Consider the following 22,654-nt stretch of genomic DNA (forward strand, 5'->3'; position numbering starts at 1 on the left):
GAAGTCCCTGGGACTTCTGGTGAACTTAGAGAAGTCACATCTGATCCCTTCTCAGTCCATTGTATATCTGGGGATTCAGATGGATTCAGTGGCTTTTTGAGCTTTTCCGTCCCAGGAACGTCAGCAGCACTGCTTAGACAAAGTTTCGGCCTTCCTGGGGAAAGAAACATGCTCGGTGAGGGAATGGATGAGTCTGCTGGGGACCATTTCATCGCTGGAGAAGTTTGTTTCCCTGGGGAGACTGCATCTCAGACCGCTCCAGTTTTTCCTTGCGGAGAACTGGGCAGACAAGGAGGACCTAGAGGAGACTCTCAAGATCTCTCTCTCTGCCAAGGACCACCTAAGGTGGTGGCTCGATCCCACGAAGTTGGCAGAAGGGGTTTCTCTCTACCTTCAGAACCCCGACCTAGTGTTGTTTTCCGACGCGTCCACGTCGGGATGGGGAGCAACACTAGAGGGGGGGGAGAAAGTGTCAGGCACCTGGAGAGGGGAACAGGTGTCCTGGCACATCAATCTAAAAGAATTGGGAGCGATTCAGTTAGCCCTCCAATTCTTCGAAGATCAGGTTTCAGGCCGAGTGGTTCAGATCAACTTGGACAACACCACAGCCCTGGCGTACCTCAAGAAACAGGGAGGTACTCACTCTCGATCCCTGTTCTTGCTTGCAAGAGAGATCCTGCTGTGGGCCCATGCTCGGCAGATTACGCTGCTCACAAGATTCGTGGCAGGAGTTGAGAACGTACGCGCGGATCTTCTCAGTCGGCAGTGACAACTTCTTCCGACCGAGTGGACCCTGCACGAAGAGGTATGTCAGGAGCTCTGGAAGCTTTTGGGGACGTCCCTTGGTAGACCTGTTCGCGATGTCGAGGACGAAAAGGCTGCCTTTGTACTGCTCTCCCGTGCTCGACCCAGGGGCAGTAGCAGTAGATGCCCTCCTCTGGGACTGGAAGGGTCTGGACCTTTATGCCTTTCCCCCCTTCAAGATCTTGGGGGAAGTCATCAGGAAGTTTGCGGCCTCAGAAGGGTCAAGGATGACGTTAATCGCCCCCTTTTGGCCGTCGACAGAATGGTTCACAGAGGTCATGACATTCCTGGTGGACTTCCCAAGGACGCTTCCCATAAGAGTCGATCTTCTCAGACAGCCCCACTTCGAGAGGTACTACAAAAACCTCCCCGCTCTGAGTCAGACTGCATTCAGACTATCGAAAAGTTGGTCAGAGCAAGGGGTTTTTCAAGACCAGTGGCAAGGGCTATTGCCAGCGCCAGGAGAGCCTCCTCCAATGCGGTGTACCAATCGAAGTGGGCCATCTTCAGGAGATGGTGTAAGGTCAAGGGATTTCCTCAACCACGGCCTCTGTGTCCCAGATAGCCGACTTCCTTTTTATTTAAGGAAGGAACAAAAGCTGGCAGTACCTACCATCAAAGGTTATAGAAGTTTGCTGTCAGCGGTCTTTAGGCATAGAGGCCTCGACCTAACAGACAACAAGGACCTTCACGATCTTTTAAGGTCTTTCGAAACCACTAAGGTGGCTCAGCCAAGGCTGCCTTCCTGGAATTTGGATGTAGTTCTGAAATTCCTTATGTCCAGTCGGTTCGAGCCTCTACATTCTGCAACCTTGAAAGACGTGACTAGAAAGACTATTTTCCTAACTGCTCTGGCGACAGGCGAAGAGAGTTAGTGAACTTCAAGCTATCAGTAAGCATATAGGTTTTAGAGGCCATAATGCAGTATGTTCTCTAAGCCCTATGTTTCTTGCTAAAAACGAGAACCCGTCTACCCCTTGGCCCAGGACCTTCGAGATTAAGGGTGTGATGGAAATTCTTGGACAAGAACCAGAGAGAATCCTGTGTCCTGTCAGGGCTCTCAAATTTTACTTGCAGAAGACTCAGGAAAGTCGAGGTCCTTCGGACAATCTGTGGTGCTCTGTCAAGAGGCCAGATTTGCCTCTGTCTAAGAATGCACTGGCGTTCTTATTAAGAAGCACCATTTTAGACGCACATTCCGACATTCAAGACAGTGACATGAGTCTTTTGAAAGTCAAGGCTCATGAAGTGAGAGCCATTGCTACCTCAGTGGCTTTCCAGAGGAATATGTCTCTCAATGACATTCTGGGGGCCACTTCTTGGCGAAGCAATTCGGTGTTCGCTTCGCACTACCTTACTGATGTGAAGACGTCTTACGAGAATTGCTGTGCGCTAGGGCCTTACGTTTCTGCAGATGCGATTTTGGGGGCAGAGAGCGACACTTATCCTATCCTGTAGAAAATGGTTAGGAGTGTTTTTTATTTTGGTTATGGTGTTTTTTATGGTTGTTGGGTCGGCCACTGGGGGTGGACGTCCCAGTCCTTAGCTTATGTTATGGCATCATGACGTAGCTAGGCTTGGTCAGGTGGTTGTTTTTGTGTCGTTTGCCCTCATAGTATGGTCATGTGGTCTAGTCACATTGTGGTCTCGCCCCCGTTGACAGATCATCTAGAACTCACCAGCTGTATAGGTCACTACCTTGCTGAAGACTCTAGTAAAGCAGAAGCAGGCTTGGGTGACAGTAATCACGAAGTCAGCTATGCTAACAGGAAAGGAACCAAGGCGTCAATCGCCTACATATATTTGTTTTCCTAAATCCTGTTCTGTCTCTTCCCACCTCCAGTGGTGGGATTCAGCTATATATATATCTGACAGGTAAGTCTCATGAACAAAATGATATTTTAATAATAAAATAAAGTTTGTTCATACTTACCTGGCAGATATATATAATCATAGTGCCTACCCACCTCCCCTCAGGAGACAGTGGCACTAGAAAATCTGAATAGAAAATGGGAATGGTTCCTGATACCCACCACCCAGCAGCGGGAATGGGTACTAACCACCTGGCCCCACTGCGTGTGTCGTAAGTTTTTGAATTTCTGTTGGTCCTTCGGAGAATACAGCTATATATATATATATCTGCCAGGTAAGTATGAACAAACTTTATTTTATTATTAAAATGTCATTTTGTAAATATTTTTATGGTTTCAAGAAAAATATGACGGATATAGAGACCCGTTCCATATTTATGGAACACAGTGAGATTCATAAAGATTCAACTTGTGTATTCACAGATGGCTCCAAATCCAGTGCTGGCATTGGATTTGGAGTTTTTAGTGATAAGTTCTGCACCAAAGGTGCACTTCCTATTTTAGCATCTATTTTTTACAGCAGAGTTGCTTGGGATTTAAAATGCTATTGAAAAAATTACAATTATTGTTGAAACAGTTTGTACAATTTTTAGTAATTCTAAGAGTGCATTACAGGCACCTAATGTTTTTAACTCGACTAACCCCTTGGTTTTTAAAAATTCAGCAATGAGTGCACCTATTATTGTACAAAGGAACACATTATTTTTTGTTGGGTTCCAGCACATGCTGGTGTGCATGGAAATGAAGAGGCTGACAGATTGGCCAAAGCAACAGCTCTAGATTTACTTCCAAGGAGGTATCTGCTTTCACATAATGATTTCTTCCCAAGCATTAGAAAATGCATTATTAATTTGTGTCAAGAGCATTGGAATAGTATAGGAGAAAATAGTATGAAAGAAATTACATATATTTCCCTGAAAGTATGGCTAGTTTTGCTACTTAAGGATTGGGCATACTCACCTAACACAGCTTTTTGATAGCCAGGGAGAATCAACCTTTTTGTGAGGATTGTCTGGTCCCCTTGACTGTGAAGCACTTGCTGGTTGAGTGCCCCATTCTTGGGGATATTAGGAGCTGTTACCTCTCTAGGCTCTTGGTCGGGATGGCAGGTTCATCCTTGCCAAGATCCTTGGAGAGGATGTGGTGTACAACGCCCGTGGCAACTTTAGATTTATTATCGATACTGGTCTTCTCCAAAAAATACAGTATTTCATTAATTTTCTTTTATCTTTTTATTGTTTTTATAGCAACTATTCATTTAACTGATATTGTTGTCTATGACCCAGTTGTCATGATGCCAGATAACTCAAATAATTCATTCATTCGATTTGTGGGGGCGTCCAGTCATCAATCTGTTTGCCACTCGGCACAACAGAAAACTGCAGGTCTTCCGTTAATTCGTGCCAGACCCATGGGCCACAGCGGAGAACACGTTCCAACATCTGTGGGACAACCTTGATGTCTGTGCCTTTCCTCCAGTTTGTCTGATTTGTAGGGTGATCAACCAAGTGATGGTCACCCCAAAACTCAGGATGATTCTGGTGGCTCCCAAACGGTCTCAGGCTGTTTGGTATCCTGACCTGCTAGCTCTTCTTTCCGAGGCACCAAGAGATTCCTCCCTAGCCCAACCTGCTGTGTCAGCCCCACGTAGAGCGATATCACCTGGGAGTGCAGTCCCTGTGTCTTCACGGCAGGTGGTTATCCGGCATCTCCTGTGTGCGAGAGGCTTTTTGCGTCGTGCAGCAACAGAGATGGCGGATGCCTTAGGCAGTCCTCCGCAGCGGTATACCAGGAAAAGTGGGCTGTCTGCTGTGGTTGGTGTCGTGGACGGGGTACCTCTCTGGTCAGAGCTACTGTTCAGTAGATTGCAGACTTCCTTGTCTTTTTCGTCGTGAGAAGCTTCTCTCCATTTCAGCCGTAAAAGGCCATAGAGCCGTACTTGGCCTGGTCTTGCGGCTGAAAGGGGTAGATATCTCCTCTTCTTTCAAGATATCTCTACTGATAAGAAGTTTCGAGATGTCTTGCCCACTCAGGGACCTCAGGCCTACTGCATGGGATGTGACTCTCATTCTAAGGAGCCTGACTTGTACACCGTACGAGCCTTTACAAGAGTCATCAGACAGGGCTCTGACCCTCAAGACCATCTTCCTGCTTGCCCTGGCATTGGTGAAGAGAGTTTGAGAACTTCATGGGCTTTCCGTTGACGTTAAACACTCGAGGCGATGAGGATCAGTTACGCTCGATTTTGTCCCAGACTTTGTAGTGAAGACTCAGAATCCATCAGTCCCAGAAGCTAGGTAGACTTCATAGGTACAGTAATGACCAAGATGAGATGCTACTCTGTCCTGTTAGAGTGCTGTGGCGCTATCTGAAGAGAACTCACCATTTCTGGCCTGAGTGTCAGCGACTCTTCGTTAATGCTAGCTCAACCAAAAAAGAGGTGTCCAAGAACATGATTTCTTTCTGGCTTCGTGAGAGATTAAGGAGATTGTGCTCTGCGGCTGGAGAAGACGACACCGCTGCCTTCCGTCTGAGAGCTCACAAAGTCCAGAGTATTGGTCTGACCCTTGCATTCCGAGGTATTGAAAGCGGGGCTTTGGTCTCAACAGACCACCTTCACTTCTTTATACCTTCAGAATATTGCCCGCAAGTCGTCCTTCTTTTCATCCTGGCTCTCTTCTTACAGGCAAAGAGCGGATGTGCCATTACATACTGGATCTGGCAGTCGATGCAGGTAAGCATACACTTCGAGCTTCCATTCTATTTCCTTTCAGGATCATAGAAGCAAACTCACTCCTTCCTCTGGCAAGGGAAGGAAGGAGATCATGACAATAAGACAAACCCAATACTGTACTTGTATTTGCCCAACTGTCGCTGATTTTTTAAGGTTTATCCTAGCCTATTTTTGTATGAAATGACATCTTCCTCATTTATACGAAAAAGCCCAGAAGTCTGACAATTGATCTCGCGTTTCCCACAACCCGATCACTTTGTCAGAGGCAGGTTTTCCTTTCCTCGCTCTATCGACCAGGAAGGGAACCTAAGGTGTAGTGAACTCCAGCCAATTCATAGAGACTCACTCAGATTCCTCCTTCAACCAGTGAGTCTTCTTAATGTAAAGGACCGATGGTTTGTGTATTGTGTCGGAACAAATCACAGTTTTTTAAAGTAAATTGTATTTTTCCTAACTATACAAACCTGAGGTCCTTTACATTACATTTTTATATGCACCCCATGCCACCCCTCAATCTGACACCTGGGCCAAAAGGCAAATTGTAATGTTTGCATCCGGCAGATGGAACTCCGCCTACCGGACAGTAGTTAACTGCCTAACCACCTTGTTCAAAGGTTCAACGGCTGTTTCTAGCCTCGCTGAAAGTAATTCCTAATGTAAAGGACCTCAGGTTTGTATAGTTAAGAAAAATACAATTTACTTTAAAAAATTGTGATATTGTGTGTGTTCCAGTATGCCTTTGTGCAGTTTTTAATTTCATTTTCAATTCATATGAGAACATATGCCTTTTGCAGTTTTTAACTTCATTTTCATTCATTCATCACCATACCAGATGACCAATTTGCTCCCAGTACTAACCCTCTGGCCTATACCTGGCATTTCATCCAGATCTTTTGGGGCAGCCCTATGAGAGCTTATAGTCATCTTAATGGTCTGGTTAAACTGTTTTAATAATAATGTAATAATAATAATAATAATCAATGGCTGGCATGGTATTGGGTGAGGAAGCATAGGAATCTCTCTTTTCTCCTACTATCTCTTCGCCTTAAAGTAGGTCGTTGAATTTTCGGGAGCCAGGGGGGTACAGTGTACCTTGGAGTACCACCAGTCTTAGTGAATGGGTTATGGTGTTTTCAGTGTAGGTGAAAGCATTGTCTGGTTGTTTTTATTGTGGTAGTGCACCCAGGGCAAGGCCACATATTGATGCTTTGCTAGCCATCGGACATATCCTTCGCTACAAAGCTCCTAAGTAGAGGTGCTCCTAGGTTGTACTGCCACACCACTACAGGTTAAGATGAGCACCAGTCAGAGGCAGTAATTACCTGCAGTAGGTCTCTTACCAAATAAGGAAACAACAAGCATTGTCTTCAATTCTAGCAACTTTTCTGTTTCAAAGTCATTACCATAACTTAATGTTTTGGAGTAGAATATGTCCATGCATCCCGCCCCCTGGCAATGTGGGATTCAGCCATGTAATTACTTGGTAAGTTGCTTATATGAAAATGTTATTTTTGTGATAAAAGTAAGTTTCATATATCCAGACAAGTAATTACGGATTGGAGCCCTCCCTCCTCCCCTCTCATGGACATATAGGCACAAACAGAATGAGGTTTTCTGCTAAGTCGTTTCCAGTACTCCCACTGGTGGGTAGGGCTTGTCACCTACACTAAACTGTTGAAGTGCTACCGCAATTATTTAAATAAAGGCTGCCTCACAAGTTAGAACTATTGCTATGTAATTACTTTTTAAGTATATATGAAACTTAATTTTATCATGAAAATAACATATTTGCAATATCAGTACAGTACTGGATTTTTTATGTGGGATACTACCAGTTTTTGCTGATTTTAGATTTGTTTGTCTGAATATTATGGTAAATTATGAACAAGGTAAAAAAAAAATAGTGGATAGAACTGAGTAGCTGTGTAATCCTGTAAAATTGTAAGCCTTTCCTAAGAATGTTAATGTTGTCGAAGGTTGTATAAGTAAAAGTTCAATATGGTTAATTTTTATATAATTCCTCTGGCTGTAAGATTGCAGATATCAGCACCCAGCTGTATGCAATTTGCTCGATACTTGCCTGTTATCAATATTCAAATGTCATTAAACATCCAGCTTGAATTGTATTGGTTATTGGTAATCAGCTGTCATTACTAACTACTGGAATTGTATTGGGTGTTGCAAAAACAGTTTAAATCACAACTTTTTTTCAGGTTTATCTTCTTGATATGTTGATCCAGACCTGGTTACTACCTGGGCTGTCCGTCCTACACCTTAGATGAGTATGAAGGTTACAAGACCTGCAGCTAGTTTGAAAGCTGCTCAAGAAGCAGCAGCAAAGGTTTGTTTCATAATTTATAAGCTTATTGTTATAATTCAGTTATTTGGAATGAAGCTTACCTAATGTTAAAGTTAGCTTATATCTTCACACCGTTAGGTGCAATTGACATACAAAATGAAAAAATATAGCTTGGCTAACCCAGTAGGACTGTCTTTGTAATCACCTGTTTCCTACCGGGTGGCGCTGGAATGTTTGTATTCTTGGCAGAATTCTTCATGACCACCCACGAAGATTTGGGGAGGCTGGGTGGGTTTCCGCTTTAACAGTAAGTATCCAAATAATAAATTTTAACATGAAAATTTTCATTATTTGGAATGAATCTTACCTACTGTTAAAGTTAGCTGACTACCACATTGAATAAGGATGGTGGGTTAGTGCAGCCAGAGAAACAGTGTGAATTGGCATTAGTAGTGATTTTGATGATTTCTGGCTAATTTTCTCCTGTACGGTATTGTGCTTGACTTGTTTTCTCTTTTTGCATTATGTCATCTACAGTACAACCAGCAGAGGCTGTATAGGAAAGAGTTTGTGGAAACCAAATGTTTTGGTTTTGCAGGATGACCATGTAACCTATGTTAGCTTAGCTATTGAAGTACGAGTGTGGTTTTCTTGATGTGAAGGTAATGAGTGATCTGATGAGAGGATGAACATTTTTTGAAGTATCGGAAGATGCTAGAGGCTGATTATTTAAGTAGACAATTTTGGTAGGGCACACCAGAAACCTACTCAGTCTTTTCCTTTTGTCTTCCGGTGTTGCTTCTCCTCCTCCTCCATTAGCCTACTGGGTAGCCTAGGTTAATTTTTCTCTCACTCCTGTCCCCTATGTGGTTCAGGAGAAAAAATAATAAGTAATTGAGATATGTTAGGGCAAAGATTGCCACCCCCCCCATAGTGACCAACCTTTTTCGATTTCCCCCTGAAAGAGAGGTGTTGGAGCCTTGGCGTCTGTTTGTAGCCTGCCCTCTGGACTGCCTTGGGTCCGTTGGTTTTCTCCGCAGACAGGGAACCATTGTGTGTCCTGGGACCAGGGTCTGTGCCCTTTGCCACCTCTCTCTACTGTCTCTGTGGTTTGGATTCGGCTTGTTCTCTGGATGAGTTGTTTGATATTTTGGTGCTCAAGTTTGCTGGTTCACCTTGTCTGATTTGGGGAGAGTGATAGTTATATGTATGAACTGTAGAGGTATTTAGGGATACAGACACATTTGCCTCAGTAGTTCTGAGCCACACGTCAGTTCTTATATTATCATTTGCTCACCCGATATCGTCCTCTTAGTGGACGATAACCCTCCACCCCTTACTTAGTTTTCCCCTGTATTGCTGCGTATTCATCACCCTACTTTTCTAGAGTGAGTTAACCTGGTGATAGAAGAGCTCTTGCTTCTTGGTAATTGGCTCTTAAGTGTTGTGCAGACAACACTGCCTGTCATCACGGTTACATGGTGACGTCATGCAAGAACCCTCTAGCTTCCCCACCTGTGTGGACCTCACCAACTGTCGTCACAGTTACCTGGTTACTTCATTCAAAAAATCTCTACCTTCCCCATCCAGATGTCCAGCAACTGTTCACTCAGTCCAGCATTTACTACCTGCATTCCATGATGTCATTGCCGACGTTCCGTAGTGTCTCCTTCTTTGGCTTTCTTTGGCCGCATCGTCATCGTCCGTAGATTGCCATTATCTTCTGTCTCAGTTCCTCCATTTAGACTTTGGGGGTTTCAACCGTGATTTAGTTGATTCCCCTTTAGTATTAAAGCGTTGCATAGTGCACATTCCATTTTCACTACCTTCTGCTGAAGATGAATCCGTTAACTGGCGCTCTTTAGTTTACTTCTACCTCGGCTCCTGTCAAAATGAGTAAGAAGTTGACAATGATTATGGTGAGGTGCATTATCATGGAAGTAGAGCCTTTGAGAAATGGATGAACAGTCAAAACAGAAAGCTAGGAAACTGTTAGTGTTGAATAGCTCTGCTCCTAACACAAGCAGTGTAGTGTACAGTAATACCCTGAACTTGTGCGATTCAAGTTGCGCGAATTCATAGACAACGCGAACTTTTCATTGGAACCTAACTAATTGTCATACACAAGTTTTTCACAGACTCGCAAACATATGCGAATACTGAGAAACCCTGCAAAAGTGTTTTAATTTTTTATGTAATTTATAAGTTTTCAAGCTTTTATGTGTAAATTAAATAACATTAAATAATAAAAGTAATAATTTCTCTCTCTCTCTCTCTCTCTCTCTCTCTCTCTCTCTCTCTCTCTCTCTCTCTCTCTCTCTCTCTCTCTCTCTCACTGAAATGAGAGAATTTTTATGGTACATGTATGTTTATTTGTTTTGTATGATAAATCCCCCTCGATTTGGGACCACCCTGACGTGGTGAGGGGGCGGGTTGCCCTCTTGAACCCCAGGAATCTGTTCCCGGGTTTGAGTCCAAGAGTCCCATATACCATTCTGTATTTCTTTTAATTAATTTTTGCAGAATTTTCTGCTTTTGCTAAAATTTATTGGACCTGATAAATAGGAAAAGATATCATAACTGGAATTGGGTTTATATCTGAAGCTAAATAGTGGGAATTGTGGTAGGACCATCAACTGCCCGATAATGTTCGGACCTGAGAGATATCAGGCGGAACTATCCTTTAGGGCTGGACCATGGATTCCAGGGGCGTCTGGTTCTGGGCATAGGACTCTCAGCATTCTATCCGGTTTTCCCATAACATGATTAAGGTGGTGGTGATTGTATTCCAGTAATATTGTCGGTCCTAGCAAGCAGGTTTGGCTGACACTTAGGCCACTCTAATCATGTTGTGCCATCCCCTGTCGGGTAGGGTAGGGAGTGGACATTTAGGAGTCAGTTCTCACTTGTGCCATTGGTGGAAGAGTAAACCCCATGAAGGGATGATGATATCTTTTTAAGGTTTTCTGGTTTATTTATATTTTTTTCTTTACCTCAATCTTTTTGCTTAGTGGTTTTAAAGATTTAAGTACCCCTGGACCCTTTGATGGTAGCAACTCGGCACAGTTGACAATCGCCGGAACCTCCTTCGACAACTTTTCTGGAAAAATAAGAAAAAATGCTAATGTAATTACACTGGAGCCTTATGCTCCAATAAAAAGCAAACCAAAAAAAAAAAGCAAATACCTTGACCCAACCTTGACTCACTTCAACTCCCTCTTTGGAAGGGGAAGTTGGTCACGATTCCTGACCTTAGAAACAGAGAAGAAAATATCTGCATTGAAATTAGAAAACTTCCTGTTGAATTGACATTCGACTACTGAAATGTCATTTAGACAATAAAAGATCATATGTGGTTGATAGAAACCACAACAAAAAATCAATCAGAAAACTACTTAAAACTATAAAAAATATTGATAGTATAAAGGTACATATGAAAAACATGACAATATGAACAGTGTACAGGGTATCATAGTACTCATTGATAATGATGAAGAACCAATAGAAAAGAATATATTGCTGGATTCCCTTGAAAAAGAGGTACAACAATGTACAAGATTGCGAAATATACAACATAGCCAGTAGATGGAGTAATGCAAAAACACTAAGAATAGCAAAGATGAAATTCGAAGGCCATGAATTACCCTTGAAAATTAAAACCATGGGCCAGAGCAAAGAACTGAGACCATACGTTCCAAAACTACTAGTGCCAAAACTGTAGTATGTATGGGTATATAAAGAAAAATTGCCTTAATAGATCTATATGTGCATATTGTGGATCTGACAAACATACCACACAGTGGAGGTGTGGTGAACCGAAATGCATTAACTGTGGACAGAATCATTATGCAAGACCTAAGGTGTGTATGTGTATATATATATACAATACAGAATTAAAATTACTTCAGGAAGGGACAGGAATGCCTATAAAAGAAGCCAAATTAGAATTAAAAGTTAGAGGAATGCATGATCCCGCTAGGAAACGAATGTTTTCTACTGTAACTAGATCAAACAGTGAATCAAAAATGGAAATAGATAAGAGTAACAAAACCCTGATAGATCAGTCTCAAAGAAAAATAACTACTTTGCAGAAAGAAACTAATATAGCAAAGAACCAAGAAAAGTATACAAATATTTGTTCAAATTCATTTGAGATGTTAAGAGAAATGGAAATGCTAGAAGATATACAAGCACCACAGAAATAGAAGATAGTTATGATGAATTAGAAACTGATGAAAAAAAGAGGCCTTCAGAGAGAACTCCACCCAAGACCAACAAAAAACCAACTATTATTAGAGATACATCCATTAAAATGAAGGCGAGAGACCAGAAGAAAGAACGAAAATAAAAAATTATAAGAATATACCTTTGTCTCCTAAAGTAATAATAAAACCAATGGAAACAGATACACAGAACATCAAAGAAATAGTAGAGGAACAAACCATTGACAAAAATGATTATGGGATGGGAGAAGAGATTACTCCATCACCATTAATAGGTGCAGCAAGAGTAAATGAGAAACGACACATGAAAACACATGTGGATGTAATGAATGTTTCATTGAACTGTGCAACAAAAACAAAGGCATAACAAAGGACAGTTTATCAAACACTATATGAAATTTTATAAGATACAGAAATAAAGAAGCTACTAGTTTAGATACTCACAAAAAGGGCTGCACAGTAAACCCCCCATATTCGGGGAGGATGCGTTAGGTTGCAAAAAATAACCATTGTTTGGTGGAAAAAACGTAAGAAATACCAAAACATATCTCGAACATAGCCTAGCCTACACTAGGGTATTTGGTACCATGTATACATATATGGTAGCCTAGGCTACACTATAAAATATACTCTTTACATACACAGTATAGTAATTATTAATGTCAGCTAATTCTGAAGGTTCATGCAAAGTGACTTATGATAATTCAATACAAAGAGAAATTGAATAACAAACAAGAATTAGCGTAGCCTACATTGTACTTTACTTTATATTCACATATCATATTATACAAATGTCAACATAACGAATATGCATCTTTTCCATGGATCTTTTAAAATGTTATGCTCTAATTCACTTTATCCAATAATAATGTTTATATTCTTATATTGCTTTTGTATTATAAATTGCAATCATAGCGATCAACATTTTGGTTTGGAAATGTTTACATGGCGTTTATTTCGCCGTGTTTAATTCAGTTCAGAGCACTTTCTTGCTTCTAGTTAGCATAAATAAATCTCTAGATACTTTATATGGGGCAAGGTTATTTTTTGTTATATGAAGTGTTTTTAAGTCGAAATATAGCTAAAATACGTCTCGTTGTGAAATTAATTTATCTGTTATTTTCGTTAGTAGATGACGATGGCCATTTGGGGCATTTGTTTTGTGTAAAAAAATTCAAGATTCCGTTTGCTATTTTCACTTGATTTCATCATAATACAAGCTATACGTATTCATCGTTTATCTGTGTAAAAGTAACAGTAACATGTTCTTTCATGCCCAGTAGTTTTGATTAAAATACTTTCTCTCCCATTTTAATTACGATCGAGTTTCATCCATGTTGCTGATGCACGATAATTTACAGTATAGTCAGTAGCAGCTTGAACATTGTTTTCTCAACTTCAGCTACAACTTGCAGCTTAAATTTAGTAGTATATTTCCTTGCCGATCTTTTATCCATACCAAATAAGGGTATAATGTAAAAATATATCAGTCCTATTCTACTTAACCCTTAAACGCCGAGCCTCTATTTACAAAAACGTCTCCCGTATGCCGGCGTTCGGGAGTTAACACCAGCGGAAAAAAGTTTTTTCAAAAAATCACAGCACGCTTAGTTTTTAAGAATAAGAGTTCATTTTTGGCTCCTTTTTTTGTCATTGCCTGAAGTATAGTATGCAACCATCAGAAATGAAAAAAAATATCATCATATATAAATATTGAAATATATGACCGCAAAAAAAAATTTTCATATATAATTTTATACAAATCGCGCTGTGAGCAAAACGGTTAAAGTTAACGGATTATTTTTTTTTTCTTTGTATTGTACACTAAATTGCGATGATTTTGGTATATAACAAATTGTAAAACGATCAAAACAACACAGAGAAAATATTATCACAATATGATGCATGAATCCGTAACGCTCGGACGTAAAAAAATGTTTTTTTTTTTTTCAAAAATTCACCATAAATCGAAATACTGTGCTAGAGACTTCCTGTTTGTTGAAAAATGAAGCTAATTGATTGAATATTACTAGACTGTAAGTGTTTTAGCTTACAATTGCAGTTTTCGACCATTTTGGTGCTAGAGACTTCCAGTTTGTTGCAAAATGAAGGTACATGATTGAATATTACTAGAATGTAAGAGTTTTAGCTTGTAATTGCGTTTTTTTACCATTTCGGTCGAGTTAAAGTTGACCGAAGGTTGAAATTTTGGCAGTTACCATGATTTATATGAAAATATTTCAAAACTGATAAAAGCTACAACCATGAGTTATTTTCTGTTGTATTCTACATGAAATTGCACACATTTCCATATATAAAACTTTATATAACGACTAATATAAAACGGTGCAAACATTACAACAACGTGACGAAAGAATTTCTGGCGCGGACTTAAGGAAAAAGTTTTTTTCAAAAATTCATCATAAATCGAAATATTGTGCTAGAGACTTCCAATTTGTTGCAAAATGAAGGTAAATGATTGAATATTACTAGAATGTAAGAGTTTTAGCTTACAATTGCGTTTTTTTACCATTTCGGTCGAGTCAAAGTTGACTGAAGGTTGAAATTTTGGCAGTTATCGAGATTTATATGAAAATATTTCCAAACTGATAAAAGCTACAACCATGGGTTGTATTTTTTTTGTATTTTACATGAAATTGCACACATTTTCATATATAAAACTTTATGTAACGGTTAATATAAAACAGTGCAAAAATTACGACAAAATGACGAAAGAATTTCTGAAATTTTCGGCCGAGTTACCGCGCGGACGTAAGGAAAAAGTTTTTTCAAAAATTCACCATAAATCGAAATATTGTGCTAGAGACTTCCAATTTGTTGCAAAATGAAGGTAAATGGTTGAATATTACTAGAATGTAAGAGTTTTAGCTTACAATTGCGTTTTTCGACCATTTCGGTCGAGTCAAAGTTGACCGAAGGTTGAAATTTTTTGTAGTCGACGTATGGTACGTCCACTTGGCACCCAACAGACAATTTTAATCGACGTATGATACGTCCAGTAGGCGTTTAATTGTTGATGTCATTTGTACCATAACATACGGTAATTGTTTATTACCTTACAATGGTTGAAATACCAGGTAAACGTCTGTTGTTATCTGATTCAGTTATTAGCAAAACAACAGTTTCTTGGTCAGTTGTTTATGGCTTACGCATTTACGCAAGAGTATAACATTACTAACAATACTTTTATCATTCTCTTTTACTTTTTTAACTAGAAGATGGGGTAAAGAGATGGAGGAAAAGTTGTCTATTGTAATTTGGTCTCTCTCACTACCTGATTATGCCGCTGCCTGCGCCTGCCCGAAATTTAAAAATGTTTTACAAATAATATTGTGGTATCGGTATTAATTGCTGACCGCGTTGCAAAATCGAATTATCATAAGGTGAATTATCGTAACTCGAGCATTACCTGAGTGTTTTAATAGTTTTATCACAAAAAGTGCATTTAGTCATGAAAATGAGATGAAAATACAGTATTTAGTGAATATTTCTCAGTGAAAAATACCGTGGGCAAATTTTCCGCAAGTAATGGGTAGATATGTTTCAAAGAGAAATCCGTGAATACGTGAGTATGCGAATTGTGAGAACGTGAATCCGGGGGTTTACTGTATGTGCATTGGACATATATATAATGTCTTATAAAGAAAAACAAATAAATATTTTAAATAAGATTTTAGAAAAAATGCAAATTGATGATCCACAAAGAGAAAATAACACTTGAACACACTAAAGAAATACTTTCAATAATTATATTGTACAATGGAACTTAAATGGTCCACAGACTAGATAACATTTGGGAGAAATACGACGACTACTAAGGGAATATGAACCAATGATGCTGTTTACAACATGTCAACAAAACAATATCAACAGTAGGTAAATATACCTTAGTATCTACATCTAGAGAAGAAGAAGGAAATTTAGGTACTGCTATATATGTACATAACAAAGTATGTTATGACAAAGTACCTGTAAATTTTACTGACTTGCAAATATCAAGTATTAAAATACGAATAAGAAACGATAATTACATAATTTATAATTTATACAACCAACCTAATAAAAATTACGACATTGATAAACTTAAAGAAAGATTTAATTAACAATACCAAGGAACCTACATTATTAGTAGGTGATTTTAATGCTCACAACCCAATATGGGACTGTAATTTTACAATCTCAAATAGAACAGGGAGTAAAGTGCTTTATAAATGATGACGAAATTAGCACATTTTTTTCAAAAGCACATGGAACATTTTCCTCAGTAGACTTAACTATGTACAACAAGTATAGTTGAGAGATTGGATTGGAATACAGTTGATGACTTGCACACCAGTGATCATTTCCCGATATTAATTTCCTTATTACAAAATAATCCTGCAAAACATGTCCCTCACTATAACATTTTTAAAGCAAATTGGGAGTGATATGAAATGCTCACTAGAAGTATCCCACCATTTGAATATTTAAAACACCATAATGAAACAAATTTCATGTTGATTTCATTAAAAATGCTGCTGATAAAGCAATATCAAAGTCAAAACCCCATCCAACAAAACACAAAGTTCCATGGTGGTCAAATAAGTTAACAGAATTAATAAATATATAATACTCAATAGGGATTAGATAATTTAAATAGAAAGTTCGGTAAAATAAAACATTACCAATATAAGAAGGATCTTTACGAAAAATGACTATATATATTATTACTACTAGAAATTGATACATTAAAACTTCTATACAAAAAATATCTGCAAAATTTAAAAAAGTAGTTAAAGAAAGAATCGTTTTATGGAGGAAATACATATCAGATCCCTTTAATAATACTCCCATACAAAAAATATACGAAAAATTCAGGAAAATAAATGGTACCCATATTAAACCACCTATACATGCCATATTAAAAGATGGGAAAAGAACACTTGATCAAAAAGAAATAAGTAATATAATGGGAGAAAATTTAGCAAATGTAAGTAGTGATAAAAATTTAGATGAACACTTCCGCACAAAGGAAAATAAAATAGAATTAATAGCAATAAATTTTGATACAATAGAAGATATATAATACAATAGAAAATTTAATATGTCAGAGTTGGAATATGCTGTCTTGAACAGCAATAAATCTGATCCTGCAGGTGGCAATACTTGTTTTGAGATGATCTGCCACTTAGCACCTTTGGCAAAGTCATACTTATTAGAGTTTTATAATCATTTATGGCTTTGAAATTTAATGGCATAAGCTATAATAACTCCTATCCCCAAACCTGGAAAGGATCCCAGTAGTGTAAATAATTACAGACCAATTTCTTTAAAAAGCTGCTTATGCAAATCGTTTGAGAAAATGGTAAATGCTCAACTAACATGGCACATTCGAGAAAATGAAATTTTGACTCCCACTCAGTTCGGGTCACAGTGTAACAGATCTACGATAGATACTCTAACTTAGAAGACCATATACGTAGAGGTTTTGAATGAAAACAAATTACTGTAGCTGTCTTTTTTGACATTGAAAAAGCATAAGATACTACATGGAGCTATGCTATATTAAAAACTTGACAAAACAACAACATCTGTGGACATTTACCTAGGTTTATACAAAACTTTTTGACAAATTGCAGTTTTCAGGTGAGAATTGATGATGTTTTGTCTAGAAATTTTCCACTTGAAAATGGTGTTCCACAGGGAAGTGTCCTTAGTGGCACACTGTTCACTTTAGCAATTAATTATATCAGTAATAATCTACCTATTGGTATTAAAAGTAACCTGTATATGGATGATTTTGCCATATATTGTTCAGCATCTCGAATAAAACATGCAGAACGAATCATTAATAAAAACACAGTAAAATAGATGAATGGGCCTCATCTGTAGGCTTTAAATTTTCCTTAGATAAAACTCAAGCAATCATGTTTTATTAAAATAAAAAGTGGAAAAAAGGTGAAGAAATAGACTTAAAGATAAGAAACCATAGTATACCAATTGGCCAAACAGCAAAATTTTTTAGATTAGTATTTGATACTCACTTGAACTGGAAAGCCCATAACATACATAAAATCTGAATGTAAAAGAGCATTAAATCTAATTAGAAAACTATCGAACACTACTTGGGAAGCCAATAGACATACCCTTACTGTACTGTAGAAAGCAACAGTTCTGTCCATCATTGATTATTGAAGTGAAGTATATGGCTCAGCATTGGACCCAGTGCTGAAAATGTTAGCCCCTATTCACAATGAATGCCTTAGAATATGCTGAGGAGCCTTTAGATCATCACCAAAATCATCTTTACAAGTTAAATGTAGTGAACTGCCTCTTGTCTCTCCATAGAGAGCTAGTAACAATGAAAAGTGCTCTAAGAATTCAGTCAAGTAATTCTCCAATGAAAAATTATTTGAATTAAGAGATGTATTTATAAATATCCATCCACCACCTTTCCCAGTTATAGCTAGAAGACTGTTTGAGTCGCTGAATATAAATATACAAGTGCCTTTAATAGTAAAATCACCTCCCTGGACTATGAATAAAATGAGAATTTGTACACACCAAGTATTTATCAAAAAGTTACTCATATACACCAGAACACTATAGACAGCATACAATAGAGCTTATAAGTCGAAAAGGTCCACATTACGCAATATATACAGATGGATCTAAATCAGAACACGGAGTGGGATATGCTGCAGTGTCCCTGGACAGGACTTATCAGTTCTCTCTTCCTAATAATGCTTCAGTATTCACAGCAGAATTGTGTGGAATTGTATCAACTATAAAAATAATTAAAGAAACATCATTCAATAATTTTGTGGTTTTTAGTGACTCGAGAAGCGCTATAGAAGCTATTCAGAGTTACAAATTAAAAAATAATATAGTACAACAAATTAAATTATTTCACCATAACTTACATAATAATGGAAAAAATGTAGAAATATGTTGGATCCCTGCCCATATAGGGATCAAAGGAAATGAAGAGGCAGACAAAGCAGCCAAAGAAGCAACCCACATGACAAGATCAAATGTGAATGTCCCTGTTACTGATTATGTAACACACAAAAATGGGTATCATAAATAAATGGCAATATATATGGAGTGAAGAACCTGAAAGTAATAAATTGAAACAAATAAAACCTGATGTTGAAAAATGGAGTTCATCATATCAGAGAGAGAGACGCGCACAAGTAATTCCAATATGTCTCAGAATAGGCCATACTCGTCTGGCACATGGGCACTTAATGAGCAGTCCATGTGGCCCGGCTCTTGAGGGCTCAGAGTTCAGGGTGATAATAACAGTCAGACATGTGTTATGTGAGTGTCCAAAGTATGACCAACAGTGACTGTCAACTTTTGGAAATAAGTCAGTGGAGGAAATTTTGCCAGAATCTTTTACATTTTCAGTCGTTCCAATTTTGATGTTCATGAGGAACTGTAATTTAATTAATAAGATATAAAAATAAGTAAATAATAAGAGCATGAAAACCCTTATAGCATTTGTCAAATTAAAAAAAAAGCTAAATTTTAAAATATTACTTATGTTCTGAATTTTGATATACCTTTTTAATGTGTATGTAAGGAAGCATGAGTAAATGTATTTATTGTATGTATGTGTTCAAGTATGAGAGCATGTGCCTATGTGCAGTTTTTAATTTCATTTTAATTCGTTCATCATCATATTGGCCTAGACCTGGTATTTTAGTCTAATCCTTTGGGCCAGCCCTATGAGAGCTGAAAGTCAGCTCAGTGGTCTGGTTAAACTACTTTAATAATAATAATGTATGATAAATACATTTTTTACCCAATAATAAGTACTAATATTCAAACAGTAATAAGATTAAATAATAATAATATAATTATATAATAATTATAAAACTGTAACCACAAAATTCATATGTGATATGTATTTTAAATAAACAAATTTCTTTCCCCACATCTTTTGTAAGAAGCTCCAAGGCAAAGCTGTCAGACATGTCGATTTAACATGACAAGAAGGGGAGTGTTGCTGATTAGCAGGTCAAAGAAGGGGAAGTGTTGCTGATTAGCAGGTCAAAGAAGGGGGAGTGTTGCTGATTATTGGGTCAAAGAAGGGGGAGTGTTGCTGATTAGCGGGTCATTAGCGGGTCAAAGGAGTGAGAGTGTTGCTGATAAGCAGGTTAAAGAATGGGAAGTGTTGCTGATTAGCGGGTCAAAGAAGGGGGAGTGTTGCTGATTAGTGGGTCAAAGAAGGGGGAGTGTTGCTGATTAGTGGGTCAAAGAAGGGGGAGTGTTGCTGATTAGTGGGTCAAAGAAGGGGGAGTGTTGCTGATTAGTGGGTCAAAGAAGGGGGAGTGTTGCTGATTAGTGGGTCAAAGAAGGGGGAGTGTTGCTGATTAGCAGGTCAAAGATATCTCTCTCTCTCTCTCTCTCTCTCTCTCTCTCTCTCTCTCTCTCTCTCTCTCTCTCTCTCTCTCTCTCTCTCTCTCTCTCGTAGTTAACGCAACCTACGTATTACTGTTTCTCTATGTCTTCAACTGTACAGTAGATAATTTGAAATTGATCTAATTTTACCTGTACGTCTACAAACTGTAAATGCGCCATTTTAAAACATAGAGACATAGAGCATTTCAGAACAAAGAGAAAGAGACAGAATAAAGAAGTTTTTAAAAACAAGGTTGAGTAGACCTCTAAAAATAGATGGTGGAATGGGGAGAGAGAAATAGTATACTAATCTTTACACACTTATATTTTTATATCAACCATTTATATTGTAATAATAACTTCTCCCTCTCTCTCTCTCTGATGTTATTCTCTCTGTGTAATAATTCATAAATAATTTAATTTGATATTTCAAGTAAGGACAATCTCTCTCTCTCTCTCTCTCTCTCTCTCTCTCTCTCTCTCTCTCTCTCTCTCTCTCTCTCTCTCTCTCTCTCTCTCTCTCTCATGTGTTATTCTTTCTGTCTCCGTAGTAATTGATAAATAATTTCACTCTCTTAAGTAAGGACAACCTCTCTCTCTCTCTCTCTCTCTCTCTCTCTCTCTCTCTCTCTCTCTCTCTCTCTCTCTCATATAGTTAGCGCTCACACATTTTTACAACTTATTATTTCTCTGTACATCTTTACCTGTACAGTAGATAGTTTAAATTGATCTACTTTTACCTGTACTGTCTACGAAGTGTAAATGCGCTAGTGTGGCAAATACGTTCTAAAACATAGACATAATGACTAGAGTTGTATTAGTCCAAATAAAAAATACTGTTTGTTCATGAAAAAGTATTTAAGAACAAAGAAAAGAGACGTTGAATAGAGAAGTTATTAAAAAGAAGTTGAGAACACTTCTAAAAATAGATCGGTCGGAAGGGGAGAGAGACAGAAGTTCTCATCCAACTATCTATTTTTATGTCAACCATGTATTTCTTTTTTTAAGGGTAGGGTATTAAGCTAACTTTAAAATGAAATTACAGAAACGGAAAATTTATTTAAAAGTTAGCTTAATAATTTGGAAGCATGATTAGGGTCATATATAGTGTTTTAACTTTAGAAATAAGCATTTATTAGCATTTTTAGAGATCATGCCAAACTGACGCGAAAATTTGCCTTGCACAAGGGGTTCTGGAACCTAACCTCGCGTAAGTTCGGGTTATGATTATGCTCGCAACCATGTCGTAGAGTGAGCTCTTGGGAACTAACCAACCAAGGCGATGTGCCGGCATGTTGCTGGCTTAATCTAAACAACCGAAGCGATCTCAGAAGTGTATCCTTTAATGCTGGTTCTCGGATGCTACTGCATCTATTTCCAGTTTTTGAAGCTGACTAGAGCTGGGTTACTAATCACGATAAAAGTTTTTTCACCTTCCTCTTTTCAACTTGTAGGTTTCAAGTTCTTGGATCAAGGAAGTGAAGACTCCTCTAATAGGTGAGGTACTTTGGCCTAATTGTGAGGCGGAAGTACCTTTGAATTCGATGTTTTGTTTTTAGCACTACAGCTCAATTACTGCAAGAGTAATACTTATATATGATTATTTATATATACATACTTAATACTATATACAATTGACCCCCTTGACCCCCACTATATCGTTGTTCAGCATTCGCAACTTTAGTTAATTATGGATTTTTCTGAGGAATGTATCTTAAAAAAATATATCACGGAAAAATTACTAATTCACAGATTTTTTGTAGAGCAATATTCACTAATATGTGCAGTAAACCCCCTCGTATTTATGGGGATGTATGTCACAACCCCAACGAATAGTTAACACCCCCATCTTAAACTATTATCCTATTACTGTGTTAATCTTTGAAGTGATATTATTATCATTTCAAAGTTATCTTAAACATTTTACTCTTAAAAATTCACATACACACTTCTAGCTCTTCCAGCCAGTGACAGAGAGTGAGTATATCTTTCTGTCAACCACTCTCCCTTTCTATCTATATATCTATCTATCTGTGTCTCACATTCTGAGTATCCTTTGGCATGAGAGAAAGAGAGAGATTTGTTCTGACACAATATGCAAGGCATTGGTCCTTTACATTAGGAATTACTGAAGCTGGACACGGCCGTTAAACTCTTGAACAAGATGGTTAGGCAGTAACTACCGTCAGGTAGGTGGGAATACCCGCCTGCCCAGATGTAAACATTCTAGTTTGCTTCCGGCCATCATGCATTGCAGGCGTGTTTTTGGACCTCTCTGCCTGACTGTCGTTAAGCTCTTTATTATCCCTGTGGG

General features: G+C 38.2%; 1 protein-coding gene across 4 annotated transcripts in view; it reads left to right on the forward strand.

The window, feature by feature from the left end:
* Positions 1–22,654, forward strand: part of LOC136843709 (uncharacterized) — a 323,506-nt gene that overhangs the window by 36,702 nt on the left and 264,150 nt on the right. For all 4 annotated transcript variants that reach the window (XM_067112299.1, XM_067112297.1, XM_067112300.1 and 1 more), the window contains exon 2: positions 7,623–7,750. In XM_067112299.1, the coding sequence (XP_066968400.1) occupies positions 7,688–7,750 (63 nt within the window). In that variant the 5' untranslated portion in view covers positions 7,623–7,687. The remainder of the gene's footprint in view (positions 1–7,622; positions 7,751–22,654) is intronic.

Source organism: Macrobrachium rosenbergii, chromosome 12, assembly GCF_040412425.1.
Source record: "Macrobrachium rosenbergii isolate ZJJX-2024 chromosome 12, ASM4041242v1, whole genome shotgun sequence".
NCBI classification, from domain to species: Eukaryota; Metazoa; Arthropoda; class Malacostraca; order Decapoda; family Palaemonidae; genus Macrobrachium; species Macrobrachium rosenbergii.